The following is a 20,203-nucleotide window of genomic DNA, read 5'->3' on the forward strand; positions in this document are numbered from 1 at the left end:
CACCCCTTTAGACTCTGCTACTTCTATGGCATGTGTCTATCACATCCTATAGTAATTATTTGACTACATATCTGTTTTCCTAGGACTCTTTGCTAGGTGAAGTCCTCCCTCCAACAGGGCATCTTCTTACATGTCACTTATTCATGATATGGTGCCTAACACTCAGTAGATCTTGGCCTGTACTGACAGTAATGTCGTGAAGATTTTACATTCTGCTAAGGAGTATCATAAAGCAATTACTCATAGTCCTGTCTACTTGTTATTCCATGAGTCTATAATGAACTCTGGTTTCATGGAAGAACCAGCTGCCTTCTGCTGAGGATCATCTTTCTCCTTTCAGCTGCCTAAAATAAGCTTGTCTTTCAAGACTCTACTCGGGGCGCCTGGGTGGCTCAGTCAGTTAAGTGTCTGCCTCCAGCTCAGGTCATGATCCCAGGGTCCTGGGATCAAGTCCCACATTGGGCTCCCCACTCCGCGGGAAGCCTGCTTCTCCCTCTCCCACTCCCCCTGCTTGTGTTCCCTCTCTCGTTGTGTCTCTCTCTGTCAAATAAATAAATTTTTTTTTTTTTAAAAGGACTCTATTTAAACTGAAGAGTTGATGAATATTTACTGAGGCATCAGAATCACCTTTATGGTGGAGGTAGCATTGCAGCTAAGCTTTGAAAATAAAAATTTTCACAAGCAGAGAAGCCCATAAATCACTAATAACCACTCTGAAAAGGCCTCTTCCTTCCTTGCTTTTAAACTGAGTTCCTTGCCTGGATAAGCTTCCTTAGTTCGAGATGTCTTTATCTCCCTACTCACCAGGGAAGAGTTTAAAGATGGATAGTTTGAAGATATTCTATAAACTTATGAACATACCACACTACAATGTTCCATATATTGATTATATTTGTTTTCCATTTTATCATTTTGTGTGTGGGGGGTGTATGTGTATGTGCGTAGTTTGTTGGTTCTTGGCAAAAAAAAAAAAAGCAAAAGCAAAAACAAAAACAACAACAAAGCATTAGTTTAATGTATCTATCCCTGGGAAGTACTGAAAGGGGTTGCTTAATAGATGATGATTAAAATGATGACAAGAGGTAAAGATCAAATAAAAGTGCCTTGCTCAGTATCTAGTAGATAGTACTTATAAATGTGTTTTTCATGAATGTGGCATTTAGGCCCAACTGTGTTATTTACTTCCAACTTTAGTTATGCCACTTAAATCTCAATGTTCTTCAATTTCTTCATCAGTAAATTGACATATTAAAATAACATTATACACCTGCTTCCTGGAAGGATAACAAAGTTAAATGAGATTTCAAATGTCAAAGCATTTTACAAGTTAGAGGCAAAATGGTGGTATGCTTTGGTTTAGGACTTTCATCCTTTGAACGACCTGCATAACTGCACATATGTAGAGTTTTCCTTCCTTTCCAGATACTTCAATGGGGAATTAAGCCCCAATTATCCATCTTCCTCTGCATTCTGACATATTTTAATACAAAATTTTATATTGCTAGTTCTTTCTGGAAAATTGTGTCATCTATTCACATCTATACTATTACATAAACTGCACACCGTTTAAGGGTGAGAACAAGTTTATTTCTGTATTCACCAGATAAGTGCTTAGTAAATCCTTAAGCTAAATATTGATCATGCACATGAAGGACTTAGAAATTAGGCGAAGGGAGATATGCTTGATTTTATGAGGAATAGGAAATAACTGGTATTTATTTTGAGCAAAGAAGTACAATCACATTGAAATAAGGTAAATCTGATTATCTTAAGTATGCAATTTCAGCAGGACTTGACTCCACCATAATATCGGAGGGCAAGAAATGGGTTTTTCCTGGATTCTCTTCTCTTTTCTCTCTACCCTTGCTCCCAGGGTCATTTCATCCAGTCCCATGACTTTTTTTTTTTTAAGATATACTTATTTATTTGAGAGAGAGAGAGAGAGAGAGAAGGAGCACGTGAGCAGGGGGAGGGGCCAGGAGAGAGCGAGAGAATCTCAGGCAGACTCCCCACTGAGCATGGAGCCTGACACAGGCTCCTCATGTGGCTTGATCTTAAGACCCTGAGATCACAACCTGAGCTGAAATCAAGAGCCGGGTGCTTAAGAGACTGTGCCACCCAGGCACCCCATCCCATGACTTTTGATACTATCTATGTGATATGTGTCACTGACAGACAATGACTCCCAGCTTTCCACCTGCAGTCTCAACTTTTCCTTGAGCTCACTCTGATGCTTCACTGATGACTCCCTTGGATATCTAATAGGCACAAGAAATTTATGCCCCAAACAGAACTTGTGAATTGCCTTCCCAAACCTGTTCTATCCCACTCCCATACTCCTTCTTAGTATCAATAACCATTATCCAACATTGTTCCAGCCAAAACCCAAATGACCCTTGATTCCTCTCTTTCCCTTATGAGTCCTTTTCACACCTAAGAAAGCCCATTAGCAAGACTCATTAGTTCTTCCTGTAAAATATATCCCAAATCTAATTCCCTCCATCTCTACTGCCACACTGCATTTCAAGTAACACAAACCTTTCAGTGGTTTCCTGTTACACATAAAGTAAAATCCAAACTTCCACCACGTGACCTACAAGTCCCTTCATGATCTGGTAGCCCTGGGGTTGCATGTGGCCATATAGGTCATGCAATACACAACCTTCTAGGGTCCTCCACATATCCTCATTCTTAGTCACTCTTTGTCAACCCTTTTAGTGTCATTCCCTCACATTCTCTGTGCTTATCCCTCCCCCCCATTTCTTTAGGCCTGAATCCCAACTCTTCATTTACCTCTTGGTCCCTACCTTTGTTCCATTATATATACATGTCCAGTATTCTCAATATTTTAGCAGAAGAATGTCTTTACTCATTCACTGAAACTGAAATCTAACTTCCCTCAAGGACAGCACTTCTCCTACTCTTTCTATACCAGATGCTCACCATTTCCCTTCACCCTCTTGTACTGTAGAACTGGGAGGTAGCATTGCCATTTCCCTGGCTATTGTGGGCCACCACTGGACCATTATGGTTCCACTTTCCTGTGAAAATCCTCCTTGCCTGTACTTGGCACCCTCATTTACTACCTCTACTTTTCTCTCTTCATGTCCCCTCATTCACTGATATAATGTTGGAGTCTGACCCACAATCTTCCTTTTCTCTACCAATTGGCATCATGAGTGACTTGCACATCCTGCTTGTCTCATATTTTTTGATCTCCTAGAATCTAATTATTCAGCAACGTCCATTTACTCCACTTTATCAATCCACATTCAAAGCCATGCTCTGGGTCCTATTATATCACAAAACTGTTCCTTCCTTGAATTTTAGGTGCCAAGCTATTTTCTTTGACCCCAATTTCATATTCTCCACCCCCTTTTAGATTCCATCTCATTTTTCACTTTTCTGACACTTGTCACTGTCAATTACTCTGTCCTCTTTGAAACTTGTTTCCTCCGTAAGTCTACTCACTGGTTTCACTTCTTCAGCAGACCTGGAAATGTTGCTCAGAGATCTGTCCATCACTCTCATTGTCTTTCTTTTTTGTGCTCTCTTTAAGCAATCTCAAGCACACCTGTTTGCCGATGATTCCCAAATTATCAGACTCTCTTCTGCAATCCACAGTCTTATATCCAACTGCTTACTATATGTTTCCACCAGGATGTCCCACAGTACCTTCAAAACAATGAATCCCCACACCAAATAGGATGGCTAATATCAAAACAACAAAAGAAAATAACAAATGTTGGTGAGAATGTAGAGAAATTAGAACCCTTATGTCCTGTTGGTGGGAATCTAAAATGGTACAGCAGCTATGGAAAACAGAGGGCCCTGAAAAAAATTAAAAATAGAATTACTATATGATCTAGCAATTCTGCTTCTGGGTACATATCTAACAGAACTGAAAGCAGGGTCTCAAAGCGTTATTTGTATACCCATGTAACTAGCAGCACTATTCACAATAGTCAAAATGTGAAAGCAATACAAATGTCTATTGACAGATGAATGGATAAAGAAAATGTAGTATACCCAATGATATATACAATGGAATAAAATTCAGCCTTAGAAAGGAAGAAAATTCTCACATATGTTAGATGAACCTTGATGATATTATGCTAAGAGAAAAAACCAGCCATTGGGAAGAGGAAATGGGTAGTTGTTGTTTAATGGATATAAAGTTTCAGTTTCACAAGATGAAAATTCTGGAGATTGGTTGTATAATATTGTGCAAATACTTAACTATACTGAACTGTGCACTTAAAAATGGTTAAGATAGTAAATTTTATATATTTTGCCACAATTAAAAACAAAACAAAAAACTGTGTCCTAACTGAACTTAATACATTTATTCCTCAACCTGCTTCTCTTCTGGTTTTCCAAATCTAAGGGACAGCCATTTACCAGTCATCCAGGCAGAAAACTGGGTATGAATCTGAAATTCTCCCTCTGCCTCATCCTTTTTGTCAATCCAGTCACCAGACTTTTTGGTTCCATTTTCTTAACATCTCTTTATATATCCCATGCTGTCTAGCCCCTCTGTGGGTACCCTTACCTGTTCTCACCCAGAGTTGTTGCTGTGACTGCTTTCTAAATACTCTCCCTGTCCTAAATCTTGCTCATTTAAGCTATTTTCCATTTAGAATACTTCCCCCCAAAAAACTCCATATGTGAACAAATTATATTCACTCCTAACAATACTTTAACTGTACTCCATAGGCTGCTACTACTTAGAATAAAAAATAAGACTCACTCTGATCTAGTCCCTTTTTACTAGTTCAGAGCTCCTGTTTCAGTTTGGGCCTCTCTTCATACAATATATTCCAGCTATACTAAACTGTTTGTAGTTCTAGAGAACGTGTTGTGTGCCTCTATACCTTTGTCCATGCTGCACTCTGTGTTTGAGCTGCGAGGAATGCTCCTCCCCATCCTGTCCACCTGGTGAACACCTGGTTTTCTTGGAAGACAAGTCAAAACTCATGTCTTATATGAAACTTCTGACCACTTCCCTTTTTCCTTCACTCAATCAGAATTTATTTTTCCTCCTTTGTAACTCTTATCCATTAAACAAATTATTGCTTCTGTAACTTTATATTGCATTTGCTTTCTTTACATATGTGGGTCTTTTATTTCAGATCCTTTTGATGGCAAGACTGTGCCTTATTTCTATTTATATTCTCAATGCCAAACACAGTGTCTGCAATATTGTACATGTATATTAAAAGTTGGTTGAATATATCACTTATTATATGGATATAAATGGAAGATTTATTGATCATTTAGTCAACAAACATTCATTGAAAACTTGCATATTTTCTAGTGTTGGAGAAACGAGGCCTCTAGTGCACAATTTTGTAGGAAAACAGGTATGCTAAAACTTACCTCATGATATGGCAAGTACTTAGCTGAGGTGAAAATTCTTCATGGATCAGGGAATTTATTAACCATTGTGCCTTTGGAGCCTATGTCAGTGACTATACTTAGTGTTCAATAAATAGTGGTTGAATTGAACTAAACCTGTGAAACATTCTGTGCTCAATCTGTTGACTTAATTGTGCAGGTATATAATGTTCCAGGCAGGGATTAGGTGGAGAGAAATTGAGAAATCATGAAGGATTTTGGTGCCATTATAAGCAGTCAGGCTGTAGCCTGCAAGCAATTGGGCTAGGAGAGGCTTTTAAGCTGGAAAATGGTAGGGCCAGCTCAGTTCATTAGGAAGAAAAACTAAATTGGTGGGAGAAGAGATTAAGACTGGGAAATGATAGGGGATCATTGCTATTGCCCAGTTGAGTGATGATGTTGGATTAAGCCAGTGATGGCAAGGATGGAAGGGCCGAAGGGGCTGGATTCTAGGATTTTTGAAGTAGACGAAGATTTAGTGCCAATGAGATGAGGGAAGATGGAGAAAGTGAAAACGAGACCAGTAGGTTTTTCATGAGGCTTGAGCGCTATAACGTATGAGACAGCCATTTATAAACTACAAAACATTACATATCACTTGGTTGTTTTTATCTTCTCTGGCGTTTCTTAGTTTAGATGGGCAGAACGACTTTTAGAGATGTGTTCAGATCCAAAGAAAATAATAAATTTCGGAATAGCTTTTACTATTCCCGAGATTTCTGGAGATGCAGGGAAAGGTAATCCGAGCACAGAGAAGGAGAGGAAAAGAAAACAGTTGAGCTATTCACAGACCTTTCCACTCAGCCGGGAGCGACGGAGCCCTGCCCACTTCTTCCCAGCCCCACCGTTCTTCCGCGCGTTCTCCTCGCTAGCCAATCACGCTCCGTCTACGTCATCAATGTGCGCCGACACTGGACAAGTCGGCGGCAGCACCACGTGTACTGTGTTGACTGTCAAAGCGTCAAGGAGCCCAATTCCCGGAAGCTGTGAGTTCTAAAAGAAGTTCCTGTACTCTAGTGTCCCGGCTCTGCGAACCCCAATCATGAGCGCCCCGGGAGTGCTCTCCTTTACCCAGCAAGGTTGGGAGCAGGTGCTGGCCAAAGTGAAATGGGCTCTGGTCTATCTGGACGCCGCCTGCGCGGAGAGCTTGCACTGGGGCTGCGGATCCACGCGACTCCTGGAGGCGGTGGGAGATCCTGCGTGTCACCTGCGGGAGTTCGAGCCCGCAGCTGTCGGTGGTGGAGCCGAGCAGCCTAAGGCGGTGTTTGTGCTGAGCTGCCTGCTGAAAGGCCGGACCGTGGAGACCCTGCGGGATATCATCTGCCGCAGTCACTTCCAGTATTGTGTGGTGGTCACAGCCGTGAACCACGCTGTCCACCTCACCGCTAATCACGTGCCGGCGGCTGCAGCGGCGGAGCTGGAAGGGCAGCCGGTGTTCGAGCAACTGGAGGAGAAACTGTGTGAGTGGATGGGCAATATGAACTACACGGCCGAGGTGCTGCACGTCCCGTTTTTGCTCGCACCTGTTGCTCCCCACCTTGCCTTGACTCCAGCCTTTGCTTCCCTTTTTCCACTGCTACCCCAGGATGTGCATCTCCTTAACAGTGCCCGACCAGACAAGAGGAGGCTAGGAAGCCTGAGTGAGGTGGATGCCACTGCCCTGCCCCCTGAGCTGCTTCTGCACATCAGGTGCCTGGTGTCAGGCCTCAGTTCTCTGTGTGAGCATTTAGGGGTGCGGGAGGAGTGTTTTGCTGTAGGTTCCCTCAGTCGGATCATCGCTGCAGATCTGGCTAATTATGGCCCTGCCAAGAACAGGAGGAAGACTGCCACAGGCAGGGCATCAGTGGTCTTTGTAGACAGAACTTTGGATCTCACGGGTAAGTGGAATTGCTATGGGTCTTCCTAACCTAACCTCCAAGGTTCTGGGACTTTCACTGATTCAGCATATATTTTATTGACTCTTACTGTAAGTCAAGTTGAGGATACAAAGATGAGCTAGATGGACACAGTCCCTGATCTCATAGAGTTTGTCATCTAGAGTAGAATGCAGACAAGCAAATTACCAATTACAATTCATTAATTCGTTAGATGCTGTAATGGGTAAATACATCTTTAACACGCACTGTTTTGTTAAACAACTACATCTAGCCAAAGATATTGGAGAAATTATGCTGACATTGAGAACTGTACACCTGGGTACTTTTTAGAAATGTGCAGATGTCAGTATTTACAATAATCCTGCATAAGAGGGCTCTAATTTGTTGGAGAGGTGTTGACAGATGAACCAGTGGAAGGAAAACTGTACAACAATACATGAAATTATCACAGACAGTTTAGTTTTAGGTTTCTTTAAATGAGTGTTAATAAACTTGAAGTATTACCAGAAATTGAGATTAAATACAATTGTAGAAAATACTTTCAAATGTTCATTGATTTACTCTTAGCTGTCATTCTACTGAAGATTGGGTAGATCGTCTCAAATTTTAATAATGTATCAATTATTTATATGCATAGAGAACAAACATAATCCTTAACATAGATGAAGAAAAAACACTTTCTGATAGTGACATGTGCATATTGTCAAAGGTCAACTTTATTGTTCTCTAATTAGGTAGATATAGTGCTGCTAGTAGTATAGTCTGGCCACACCCAAATTCAGGGAGAAGGATCAGGAAACTGACATAGGTAAACATTCTCCTTAGTAGGTTGGAAAAAAAGTAGAATGAAGTTATAAAAAAACCCACAATAGCTGTATTTGAGTTTTTGACCTTATAAGATTAATTTTCAGATCATAAAATAGTAAGCTAAGTGGTAATACTGAGATGTAAGCTTAATCATGTGACCGGAAAAACAGGTGTCTAGTCTGTCATTGTGATTTAAGTATAAGTAAAAATTGTAGCATCCCAGAACTAGAGAATTAAAATCACCTGAGGAGTTTATGCTTGCTGAATTTTTGAGTGTGTGGTATATACTGTTTATACTTCTACTTTCTTATGCCCCAAATATGAATTGTTTAATAATTAATCAGAGTCACATAGTGTTGTTTCACCCCCCTCCCCCATGACTTCAGTTAGGCAGACTTTAATGTGCTGGCCCTCCAGCATCATGGTAACAGCTCTTTTAAGTCTTGACATGCCTTCCTTGTATATGATTCTTGAAAATAAAAGCCATCAGAAAACTTTCATATCTTCCCATCACCAAATTACCAGCCTTTGTACATTTGTACAACATTTTTTCTTCCCTTCCTTTGTATTTTTTTTTTAAGATTTTATTTATTTGACAGAGAGAGAGAGAGAGAGCGAGAACAGGAACACAAGGAGGGGGAGTGGGAGAGGGAGAAGCAGGCCTCCTGCTGAGCAGGGAGCCCGATGTGGGACTCGATCCCAGGACCCTGGGATCATGACCCGAGCCGAAGGCAGACGCTTAACGACTGAGCCACCCAGGTGCCCCCCTTCCTTTGTATTAAAAAGAGATGTACTGTCCCTGCTACTATCTAATGCCAACTTCTTCACCTTTGCAGACTAGGTCCTCTCCCTTTTCACTTCCCTCATAGACTGACCTCTGTCACATACCCTACCCTGTTCCTAGATCATCATTTCAGAAAATCTTTTTTCCTGGATTTTCCTGGTCAACATACAAATGGAATGTAACATCTCCTTCCTTAACACCTCATGCTCCTCCAACTTGTTTTATTTTTTGCTCCATTTTACAGCAAACTTGAAAGAGTTGTCCATACTTGCTATCTCTGCAATCATCTGCTCCAATTTTCCCTCGATTCCACTTCAGTTACGATTTCCCCTCCGCAGTACTTCCCAGCAATTTCCTCTGTCAAGATCACGCGTGGCCGCCATATTGCCAAATCCAGTGTTCAGTTATCAGGATTCATCTTACTCAGTCTCAAAGCAGCATCTGACACAGCGGAGTAGAGGATTCAAAGAGTTAAAAATAATAAGAAGAAAATAAAAGATGCACAAAAGATATACAGATACATAGTTTCTTGTGTAACTCCATCAGAATGTAAATCTGACATGTCATTTGTTTGCTTACAGCCCGCTCACAGCCCTCCCACAGCCTTCTATCACACCTACTGTCAAGTCCAGTTTCCTTACCATTGTTTTCAAGGCCATACGTGACCTGCCTGCATGTAGCTTTCCTACCTTGTCTCCCACTGATCTCCCCTCACAAGTTACTTTCCAACCACGCTGCCCACCTGGCCATCCCTCAACATGCCAAGTATGTTCCAGCTTCAGGGCCTTTGGAGTTCTTCTGCAGCTCAGCTTGGAATGTTCTTCCTTCAGGTATCTACATGGCTTTCTTGTTCACTTCCTTTGAATCTCTGCTCAGATTTCTGCTTCTCAAACAAGCCTTCCCTGACCACTTTCTTTAGCTACTCTGTTCCCCTAATTGGCATTAGTTTGTTCCTATGGTCCTAGTAACTTATAAATTAAAGTTCTTTTTAATGGATACCTTTTGAATAACCACTCAAACTATCTTCGAGATGAACAGATTAATGATTCATTTGTGTCAAAGATGTTTCAACATAGTGTTATCATCCCATGTTGGTAATATTCAGGGCTGATTTTCAGTTGGTACATGGCTGTGGTGTAAAAATTTTTAAACATTAAAATTTTTCTGTATTATTGAGTAAAGAGAAATCCTCTACTTATTGGGACTACAAGTCACCCAATGCTGTTGCCTGGTGGAGAAGAGCAATAGGGCCTAGGAGAGTGCTGGTGTGGACACAGCTGGTCCTCCAGAGCTGCTGAGGGTACTGAGGCAGCAAGGTGGTTGTGATGGTTGTGGAGATGCAGCACTCCACAAGTGCTCCAAGGTGGCCCCGAACTGCATGGGGTGGCATAGGTGGTTTGGTGGCCTTACAGTCGTCATGGGTGCTCTCTGTCCTTGGTCCAGACTCTGATGTCCAGGAACATACCTGATCACCATGCTCAAATTTTTTTCTGATCTGTCTTGAATGTAACAAGCATAAGGAGCTGGGGAGTCATAACAATGAATTTAATAGAGAAGCTGTTACAAGAGTTTGGTGTGGATCTTACATCAAACTGTGACTTAGATTAGTGCATTGTTTAGCCAGTGATAGTTGCAGCAAACCAAAGATTACACCAACAATTTCTAAAAATTAAAAGCTGATTTGGGAATTATTGGAATGACTTGAATGGTCTGAATTTCAATTTAAATTACTTGACAGCAGTTTTAATATAGAGATCAAAAAGAAATATATTTTTAGGTTTTGATTTAGGTGTGAATATCCATAAACACATATTAACTTTTTATTATTAGTTGTTAAATATTTTGGCTAACATCCTTGATAATTTACCATTAAAAGATTTATATGCTTATACATCTTCTTAGATGTAAAATTAGCACTATCAAGAATAACCTCCAACAATTCATAAATATCCAACATTCTTAACATCCTCCTTACAGTACAGACAAGTTTCTTTCTCATCTTCTTGTCATCATCTTTGCTGAAAGTAATATTAATTTGTCTAATATTTGGTTTATTTTTTTCAGCAAACATTTATTGAAGGCCTACTGTGTGCCAGGATTGTTCCAGGTCTAGGGAAACAGTGATGAACAAGATAGACAATTTCCTTGCTCTCCTGAAGCAGTTGATAAGCTCTCAGCACTTAAAAACATAGAAAGTTTGTTGTAATTATTTGAGAAGTAAATGGTCGCTGATGTCTGTTTGCTATGATTTGGCTTACTTTTACCCTGTGTAGACCACCCAGAAGCTTGTGTCTCTGCAGACAGAGTACGTCAGGCATGTTTGCGTAGGGGATTTAAGCACAATATTCTATGGACTGTTCTGGCTTCTGATTTGTTTCAGGGGAATTAAATTAAATTAAATTAGGTAGATGTGATTTATGAATCTCTAAAAGATTTGAGTCTGGTTTCCTTTCCATTCTTTTTTGGCTCTTAGGATTGACTAGAGTGCTTCAAGTCCAAAATAAAAAGATAGGAGGTGGCAGTAACTCTGGGAATTAAATTTCTTCTCCTGGTTTAATTCTTCTGAATTTTAGTTTCATGTAAACTTTTAAGTTAAATCAATTCAATTAAAGATTAACTGCCAATACAAAGGGTGGCTCCTATTCCTGGGATTATGATACAGTGATGCATTTATATTTGCTTTAAGGTGTGTATATTATTTGTTAAAGTATTGAAATTTGAGACTATTAATAGTTAACATTTGAGAGCATATTACCTTTCTCAGCACTCTATATATCTAAGCTCTTTTAATTTTCACAATAGTTTTTTGAGGTATTATAATTATCCCCATTTTACAGATGAGGAAGCAGAGAAATTGAGGAGTTAAGTAGCTTGCCCAAGATCACGCAGCTAGTAAGTGGCAGTCAGGATTTGAACCTTGGCAGTTTACTCCAGAGCTTATGCTCATAATCCATCTTATATATGTTACTACAGAGAAAAGTTTGAGAAGCCTTGTCCTAAATAGTACAGATTCTGCTGCTAGGGTGTCCAGAAGCTAGCAGCTTCAGAGACTAAACACAGTTGTTGGGCCCTGGTGCTGCCGTAGTGTTCAGAAAAGTGACTTTTTCTTCCCCAAATCTGATTTTCCACAAAATACAAAATAATCAAGCAATATCTTCATTTTAGAGTTCAGTGGATACTATTTAAAATAAACATAAGTGGAGACATGATTTAGAAGCCCTTTAAGGCTCTGATTAGATGGCTGGTGTTAGATCCAGGCCCATATAATAATTTCACGTCCTGGCTTAGTAACTTAGTTGTTGTTTGATCTTCATTGAACCTTTTGAGGGTTTTCTTATTTGTGAACAGGGTAAAATAGTGACCTTAAAGTGCTGTTGGAAGGATATGAAATCATTCATTCATTCATTCATTCAATGTATAACTAATATAGTGGGTAAGATTAAAAAGTGATAGGGTTTCCATTTTAGATAGCATAGTTTGGGAAGGCCTTTCTGTGGATGTGACATCTGAGCAGAGATGGAAAGAAGAGAGGAAGCAGGCCGTATAGCTGTCTTGGTGTAGAACATAAAGACCCAGCAGCAGGTGCAAAGGATCTGAGGTGGAAATATGTTTGACATGTTTGAGGAGCAGTAGGAGGCCAGCGTGGGTCCCTTCAGCTTGCCGCAGGAGGAGATGAAGTTGGAGAGATAGGCAGAGGCAGTGCACTGTAGGACAAAGTAAGGACTTACATAAAAGCCAAAGTATGATAGGAAACTTGGGGAGTTTTGAGCTGTGATGTGACATGATCAGACTTATGTTATACGGGATCATACATGGAAGGAGTGAGGGGATTGAGGTCGATCCTCAATGTATGGTGGCTGCTACTACTATCTAGGTTGTGTAATAGGGATGAGTGATTAGTTACGGTAGGCTTAGCTCTGCCTCTTTCTAGTCATAATTCGTTGGGCAAGTGCCTACCTTGAAGGTATCCGTTTCCTGATCTGTAAAATCAAGATACCTATTCACAGGGCTGTTGAGAGTGTAACATAAGTTAACACATCTAGCTCCTGAAACAGTGCCTGGTATGTAAAATGCACTGAGAAATGTTTCTTACTTTTGTTAATTAATGGTATGCATTTAAAATTAAAATTATCATATGGTTTAACTTATATGTGGAACATAAGGAATAGCATTGAGGACATTAGGAGAAGGAAGGGAAAAATGAAGGGGAGGAATCAGAGAGGGAGCCGAAGTATGAGAAACTATGGACTCTGGGAAACAAACTGAGGGTTTCCAAGGGGAGGGGGGTAGGGAGCTGGGTGAGCCCAGTGATGGATATTAAGGAGGCAATGAGCACTGGTGTTATACGCAAACAATGAATCATGGAACAGTACATCAATAACAAAGTACTGTATGGTGACTAACATAACATAATAAAAAATAATAAAATTACTTAAGTTTTATTACTTCAAATATGTTTTCTCCCTAAGTATAAGACTAAGAGTATAAATACGAGAATGATTTTCCATACATATAACCCAGAAGAATTCTCTTACCTGATCTCTTACCTGCCACTAAAGGAAATGAGAGTTGGTTAGAATTAACCATTTGTCAGGAATTATATTCTGTCATACCTAGAGAAAAAAAAAAAGGCAGAATAAGCGAGATTCCTCCTATCTGATCCTGCAAGATTACTACAATTTTGGTTATTTAGGAAAGTGTGAAGAATGGTGTGGATGATACCTATTCATTTCATAAATGTTTTTTGAGCAACTTTTATATGCAGGTTCTGTGCTAGGTGATAGTGACATAATGCCTCACTACTCAGTGTATCCTGGGGACTGGAAGCCTTAGCTCAGCTGAAGCTAATTAAAAATGCAGAATCTCAGGCCTCACCACAGACTTATGGATCAGAATCTGTATTTTAATGAATCTTTAGGTGACTTGCATATACAGTAAAGTTTGAGAAGTGTTGATGTAAAACACAGTCAAGGCTCTTGTCCATGAGGAACTCAGAGTCAAATGAAGAAGCACAAAGCTCAGCAAATTATAGTATGAATGATATGTGCCTTCATAGGGTTTAGGTACAAAATTCTCCTTTAAGGGGTGGCCATTTCTAGACCAGTGGTTCTCAACCTCGTTTCATATTCGAACCACCCCAGAAAGTCTGATTCTTAAAAATGGGTCTGGGCAGAGGCTAGAATCAGAATTCTTTTAAAAGCTCCCCACATGTGCAAAGATGTAAGAAGGAGCACAGGTTGTTCTGAGAATTCTTTTTTAGATCATTTTTTATTAGGGCTTAAGGTGCATGAGGGTTGGAATGCATGAAGGAATGGTAAGAGATGAGGAAGCCTGATGGGGATGATGAGGAAGGAGGTTGGGGCCATATTACAAAAGCCTTAAATTTCATGCTCAGTGAGGAGTCTTAACAAAGTTTTAGTCAGGCAAAGTGCATGTACACATTTCCTGTTGAATGAGTTCTCTTGTGGACACTGTGGTGAATAGATGTATTGATTCCAAAGTGTAACCTGAGAAGTGAGTCAGACTCTGGTGGGATGGGTTTTTTTTTTGTTGTTGTTCTGCTTGCTTTTGTTCCCTGTAGTCCAGTTTATTAAAGCATAATTTACATATAGTAATATTCATCATTTTTAGTGCATAATTTTGTCAAAAAACATACAGTTGTAAAACAACATCCACAATCAAGGCTTGTGGAGATTGATCGGAAGGCTACTGTAATATCTAGGTGAGAAATGATGTGAGTTTAAATTGAGTCAATAATAGAAAGAGTGAAGAAAGGAGTAGTTGAGTATTTAGGTGAGAGAATTAACAGAGTGGTGACTGATATAATGGTAGAGGATTAAGAGAAGACATGCGAAGTGTTCTAGCTTGGGCAATTTCAGAATCTGTGCCCTGTGATGGGAAAGGTAGGAGTAGTTTCAAGTTAGGAGCAATATAATGAATGTTATGTGATTCTCTTATCTAACATTTCTGTGTGGGGAAAGGTATTTATTGAGTAAACTTGTATATGTAGTGCCTTATTATTATCCTACCCCCAATAGCTTCCCCTGCAAAGTCCTACCTGGTAAATGGCATTCTTAAGTAGGCTTTTTACTAGCATGCAGTATCTAATATACACCCTTTGTACTAGATTTGACTGATGTGAGGCAGCCATAGGTGGTTTTAGAAATAGTAGTGTTAGTAGTACTAGTAAGAATAGTATTAGAGATCTAATAACTAACACTCCTTTCCCCATCCAAAGTCTGAATCAATTGAATATGAGATAAAAAGTTGTCAGGTGGAGGCCAAAATACTTGTTATATTATAGATACAGTGAACAATTAAGGAATGTGGCTTATATCTTTTTTTTTTTTTTTAAAGATTTTATTTATTTGACAGAGAGAGACACAGTGAGAGAGGGAACACAAGCAGGGGGAGTGGGAGAGGGAGAAGCAAGCTTCCCGCGGAGCAGGGAGCTCGATGCTGGGCTCGATCCTAGGACCCTGGGATCATGACCTGAGCCGAAGGCAGACGCTTAACGACTGAGCCACCCAGGCGCCTCTTATGTGGCTTATATCTATGGACAAGTGAGCTTCCTAATACCAAATCCCAGAGTAGAAAGGTTTACCCACACAGCAGGAAGATTGAACCAGAGCAAGTCTTTCCCCCCCTTCCCTAGGGCAGAACCTATATTAGGAAGAGTAAGTAGAGCAGAACCTGATAGTCCAGGGTAAGAGTGATTGAAGGAGGTAAAGCAATTTCAAGAGTGTTGTACTAATTGTTGTCCCTCTACATAGAAGGGAACATTAGGAATAATAAATATCCTGTTCTACAAGACAGAAATATAATCAAATACTGAAACATCTCAAACTAATGAAAGACAATCACAGATACTTGAGAATGAATAATGGGGAATCAGAAAGGAAGTGACTTTTTGAATATACTAATTCCGGGAGTCCAGTAGCTCTATCTCAACACAGAGACAATATACACAACCCAAAAATATTGTCTGTGAAATGTAGAAAATGCTATTGTTGCATTTCTATCTTTTTAGCCATGCTGCAGTGTGAGTAAGTTCTTGTGAGGGCTCCTAATTTTTTTTCTTTACAAGTTTTTTTTTTTTTTTAAGATTTTATTTATTTATTTGAGAGAGAGAGAGAGAGAGCAAGCACAGAGGGAGAAGCAGACTCCCCTCTGAGCAGAGAGCCTGACACGGGGCTCGATCCCAGGACCCTGGGATCATGACCTGAGCAGAAGGCAGATGCTTAACTGACTGAGCCACCCAGGGCCCCTCTTTTCAAGTTTTTATTTAAATTCTAGTTAGTTACCATATATGGTAAAATTGGTTTCAGGTATAGAATTTAGTGATTTATCACTTATATATAATTCCCAGTGCTCATTGCAACAAGTGCCCTTAATCCCCATCATCCATTTATCCCGTCCCCTACGTACCTCCCTCCATCAACCTTCAGTTTATTCTCCATAGTTGAGTCTCTTATGGTTTGCTTCCCCCACCTCCTCTTTTTCCCTTCCTCTAAATTCATCTGTTTGTTTCTTACATTCTGCATATGAGTGAAATCATATGGTATTTGTCTTTCTCTGACTCACTTATTTCGCTTAGCGTAATACACTGTAGCTCGATCCACATCATTGTAAAAGGCAAGATTTCATTCTTTTTGATGGCTATGTAATATTCCATTGTATATATACACCACATCTTCTTAATCCATTTATCTGTTGATGGACATTTAAGCTCTTTCCATAGTTTGGCTATTGTTGATAATGCTGCTATAAACATTGGGGTGCATGTGCCTCTTCGAATCTGTATTTTTGTATCCTTTGGGTAAATACCTCGTAGTACAATTGCTGGGTCATAGAGTCGTTCTGTTTTTACCTTTTGAGGAACCTCCATACTGTTTTCTGGGGTGGCTGCACCAGCTTGCATTCCTGCCAACAGTGTAGGAGGGTTCCCCTCTCTTCACATCCTCACTGGCACCTGTTGTTTCCTGTGTTAAGTCTAGCCATTCTGACAGGTGTGAGATGATATCTGGTTTTGATGTGTATTTGATCTGTATTTCCCTGATGATGAGTGATGTTGAGCATCTTTTCATGTGTCTGTTAGCCAACTGTAAGTCTTCTTTGGAAAAATGTCTCTTCATATCCTCTGACCATTTCTTAACTCGATTATTTATTTTTTTTTGGTGTTGTGTTTGATAAGTTCTTTATAGATTTTGGATACTAACCTTTTATCAGATATGTCATTTGCAAATATCTTCTCCCATTCTGTAGGTTGCCTTTTAGTTTTGCTGGTTGTTTCCTTCACTGTGCAGAAGCTTTTTATTTTGATGAAGTCCCAATAGTTCTAGTAAGAATTTGCTATGGCTGAGGTCAAAGAGATTGCTGCCTGTGTTCTCCTCTAGGATTTTTTTTCTTTTGAGAGAGAGAGTGAGCTTGCACATGCAAGCAATGGGGAGGGGCAGAGAGAGAGAGAGAGAATCTTAAGCAGGCTCCATGCTTAGCATGGCGCCCAATGTGGGACTCAATCTCAGGACCCTGAGATTATGACCTGAGTGGAAATCGGGAGTCAGATGCTTAGTTGACTAAGCCACCCAGATACCCTTCCTCTAGGATTTTATGGTTTCCTATCTCATATTTAGGTCTTTCACCCATTTTGAACTTATTTTTGTGTTTGGTGTTAGAAAGTGGTCCAGCTATATTCTTCTGCATGTCACTGTCCAGTCTTCCCAACACCATTTGTTGAAGAGACTGTCCTTTTTCCATTGGATATTCTTTCCTGCTTTGCTGAAGATCAGTTGACCATATAGTTCTGGGTCCATTTCTGGGTTTTCTGTTCTGTTCCATTGATCTATATGTCTGTTTTTGTGGCAGTACCATATTGTCTTGATGACTACAGGTTGAAGTCCGGAATTGATGTCTCCAGCTTTTTCTTTTTCAACATTACTTTGACTATTCGAGGTCTTTTATGGTTCCATGCAAATTTTAGGATTGTTTGTTCTAGCTCTGTGAAAAACGCTGATTGTATTTTGATAGGTATTGCATTAAATGTGTAGATTGCTTTGGGTAGTATAGACCATTTTAACAGTATTTGTTCTTCCAGTCCATGAGCATGGAATGTTTTTCCATTTCTTTGTGTCATCTTCAATTTCTTTCATAAATGGTCTGTAGTTTTCGGAGTACAGATCTTTTACTTCTTTTTTTAAAAGATTTTATTCATTTATTTGAGAAAGAGAGAGCAAGAGAGCACAAGCAGGGGGAGCAGCAGAAAGGAGGGAGAAGCAGGCTCCCTGTTGAGCAGGGAGCCTGACATAGGGCTTGATCCCAGGACCCTGGGATCACGACCCCAGCCAAAAGCAGACGCTTAACCGACTGATCCACCCAGGTGTCCCTTACCTCGTTGGTTAGGTTTATTCCTAGGTATCTTATGGTTTTTGGTGGAATTGTAAACGGGATTGACTCCTTGATTTCTCTTTCTGCTGCTTCATTATTGGTGTATCGAAACATAGCAGGTCTCTGTACATTGATTTTGTATCCTGCAACTTCGCTGAATTCATGTATTAGGCTTAGCAAATTTTTGGTGAAGTCTTTTGGCTTTTCTACATACAGTGTCATGTCATCTGCAAATAGTGATTCTTCCTTGCCGATTTGGATGCCATTTATTTCTTTTTGTTGTCTGATTGGTGAGGCTAGAACTTCCAGTACTGTGTTAAGTAACAATGGTGAGAATGGACATCCCTGTCTTGTTCCTGACTGAAGAGAAAAAGCTCTCAGTTTTTCCCCATTGAGGATGATATTAGCTGTAGGTATGGCATTTATGATGATGAGGTATGTTCCCTCTATCCCTATTTTGTTGAGGGTTTTTATCAAGAATGGATGCTGTATTTTGTCAAATGCTTTCCCTGCATCTGTTGAGAGGATCATATGGTTCTTATCCTTTCTTTTATTAATGTGGTGTATCACATTGATTGATTTGTGGATATTGAACCACCCCTGCAGCCCAGGAATAAATCCCACTTGATCATGGTGAATAATTCTTTTAATGTACTGTTGAACTTGATTTGCTACTATGTTGTTGAGAATTTTTATATCCATGTTCATTAGGGATATTGGCCTGTAATTGTCCTGTTTAATGGGGTTGTTGTCTGGTTTTGGAATCAAGGTAATGCTGGCTTCATAGAATGAGTTCGGAAGTTTTCCTTCCATTTCTGTTTTTTGAAATAGTTTGACAAGAATAGGTATTAACTCTTCTTTAAATGTCTGATAGAATACCCATGGGAAGCCATCTGGCCCTAGACTTTTGTTTTTCGGGAGATTTTTGATTGATTCAATTCTTTGCTGTGTATGGGTCTGTTCGAATTTTTTATTTTTTCCTGTTTCAGTTTTGGCAGTTTGTATGTTTCTAGGAATTTATCTATTTCTTCCAGGTTGCTGAGATTATTTGTTGGCATATAATTTTTCATAATATTCTCCTATAATTGTTTGTGTTTCTGTGGTATTGGTTGTGATCTCTCCTCTTTCATTGATGATTTTATTTATTTGGGTCCTTTCTCTTTTCTTTATGATAAGTCTGGCTAGGAGTTTATCAATTTTATTTTATTTTTTTTATGTGAAGTTTTTCTTTTTAAATTTTATTATGTTATGTTAGTCACCATACAATACATCATTAGTTTTTGATGTGGTGATCCACAATCCATTGTTTTCATATAACACCCAGTGCTCCATGTAGTACGTGCCCTCCTTAATACCCATCACCGGGCTAACCAATCCCCCCTCCGCCCTCCCCTCTAAAACCCTGTTTGTTTCTCAGAGTCCATAGTCTCTCATGGTTCATCTCTCCCTCCAATTTCCCTCCCGTTCATTTTTCCCTTCCTTCTCCTAATGTCCTCCATGCTATTCTTTATGTTCCATGAATAAGTGAAACCATATGATAATTGACTTTCTCTGCTTGACTTATTTCACTTAGCATAATCTCCTCCAGTCCCAACCATGTTGATGTAAAAGTTGGGTATTCATCCTTTCTGATGGCTGAGTAATATTCCATTGTAGATATGGACCACATCTTCTTTATCGACTCATCTGTTGAAGGGCATCTCGGCTCTTTCCACAGTTTGGCTATTGCAGACATTGCTGCTATGAACATTGGGGTGCATATGGCCCTTCTTTTCACTACATCTGTGTCTTTGGGGTAAATACCCAGTAGTGCAATTGCTGGGTCATAGGGTAGCTCTATTTTTAATTTTTTGAGGAACCTCCACACTGTTTTCCAAAGTGGCTGTACCAACTTGCATTCCCATCAACAGTAAGAGGGTTCCCCTTTCTTCACAACCTCTCCAACATTTGTTGT

General features: G+C 39.8%; 1 protein-coding gene across 2 annotated transcripts in view; it reads left to right on the forward strand.

Moving 5' to 3' along the window:
- The first annotated feature begins 6,284 nt into the window (after positions 1-6,284).
- Positions 6,285-20,203, forward strand: part of SCFD2 (sec1 family domain containing 2) — a 393,663-nt gene continuing 379,744 nt past the window's right edge. The window contains exon 1 of one of the 2 annotated variants that reach the window (XM_081812374.1): positions 6,285-7,274. In XM_081812374.1, coding sequence (XP_081668500.1) covers positions 6,440-7,274 — 835 coding nt within the window. In that variant the 5' untranslated portion in view covers positions 6,285-6,439. The remainder of the gene's footprint in view (positions 7,275-20,203) is intronic. The other variant, XM_006734384.3, reaches the window with a different exon arrangement.

This window comes from Leptonychotes weddellii, chromosome 2 (genome assembly GCF_054177405.1).
Source record: "Leptonychotes weddellii isolate Sample4059 chromosome 2, ASM5417740v2, whole genome shotgun sequence".
Taxonomy (NCBI): Eukaryota; Metazoa; Chordata; class Mammalia; order Carnivora; family Phocidae; genus Leptonychotes; species Leptonychotes weddellii.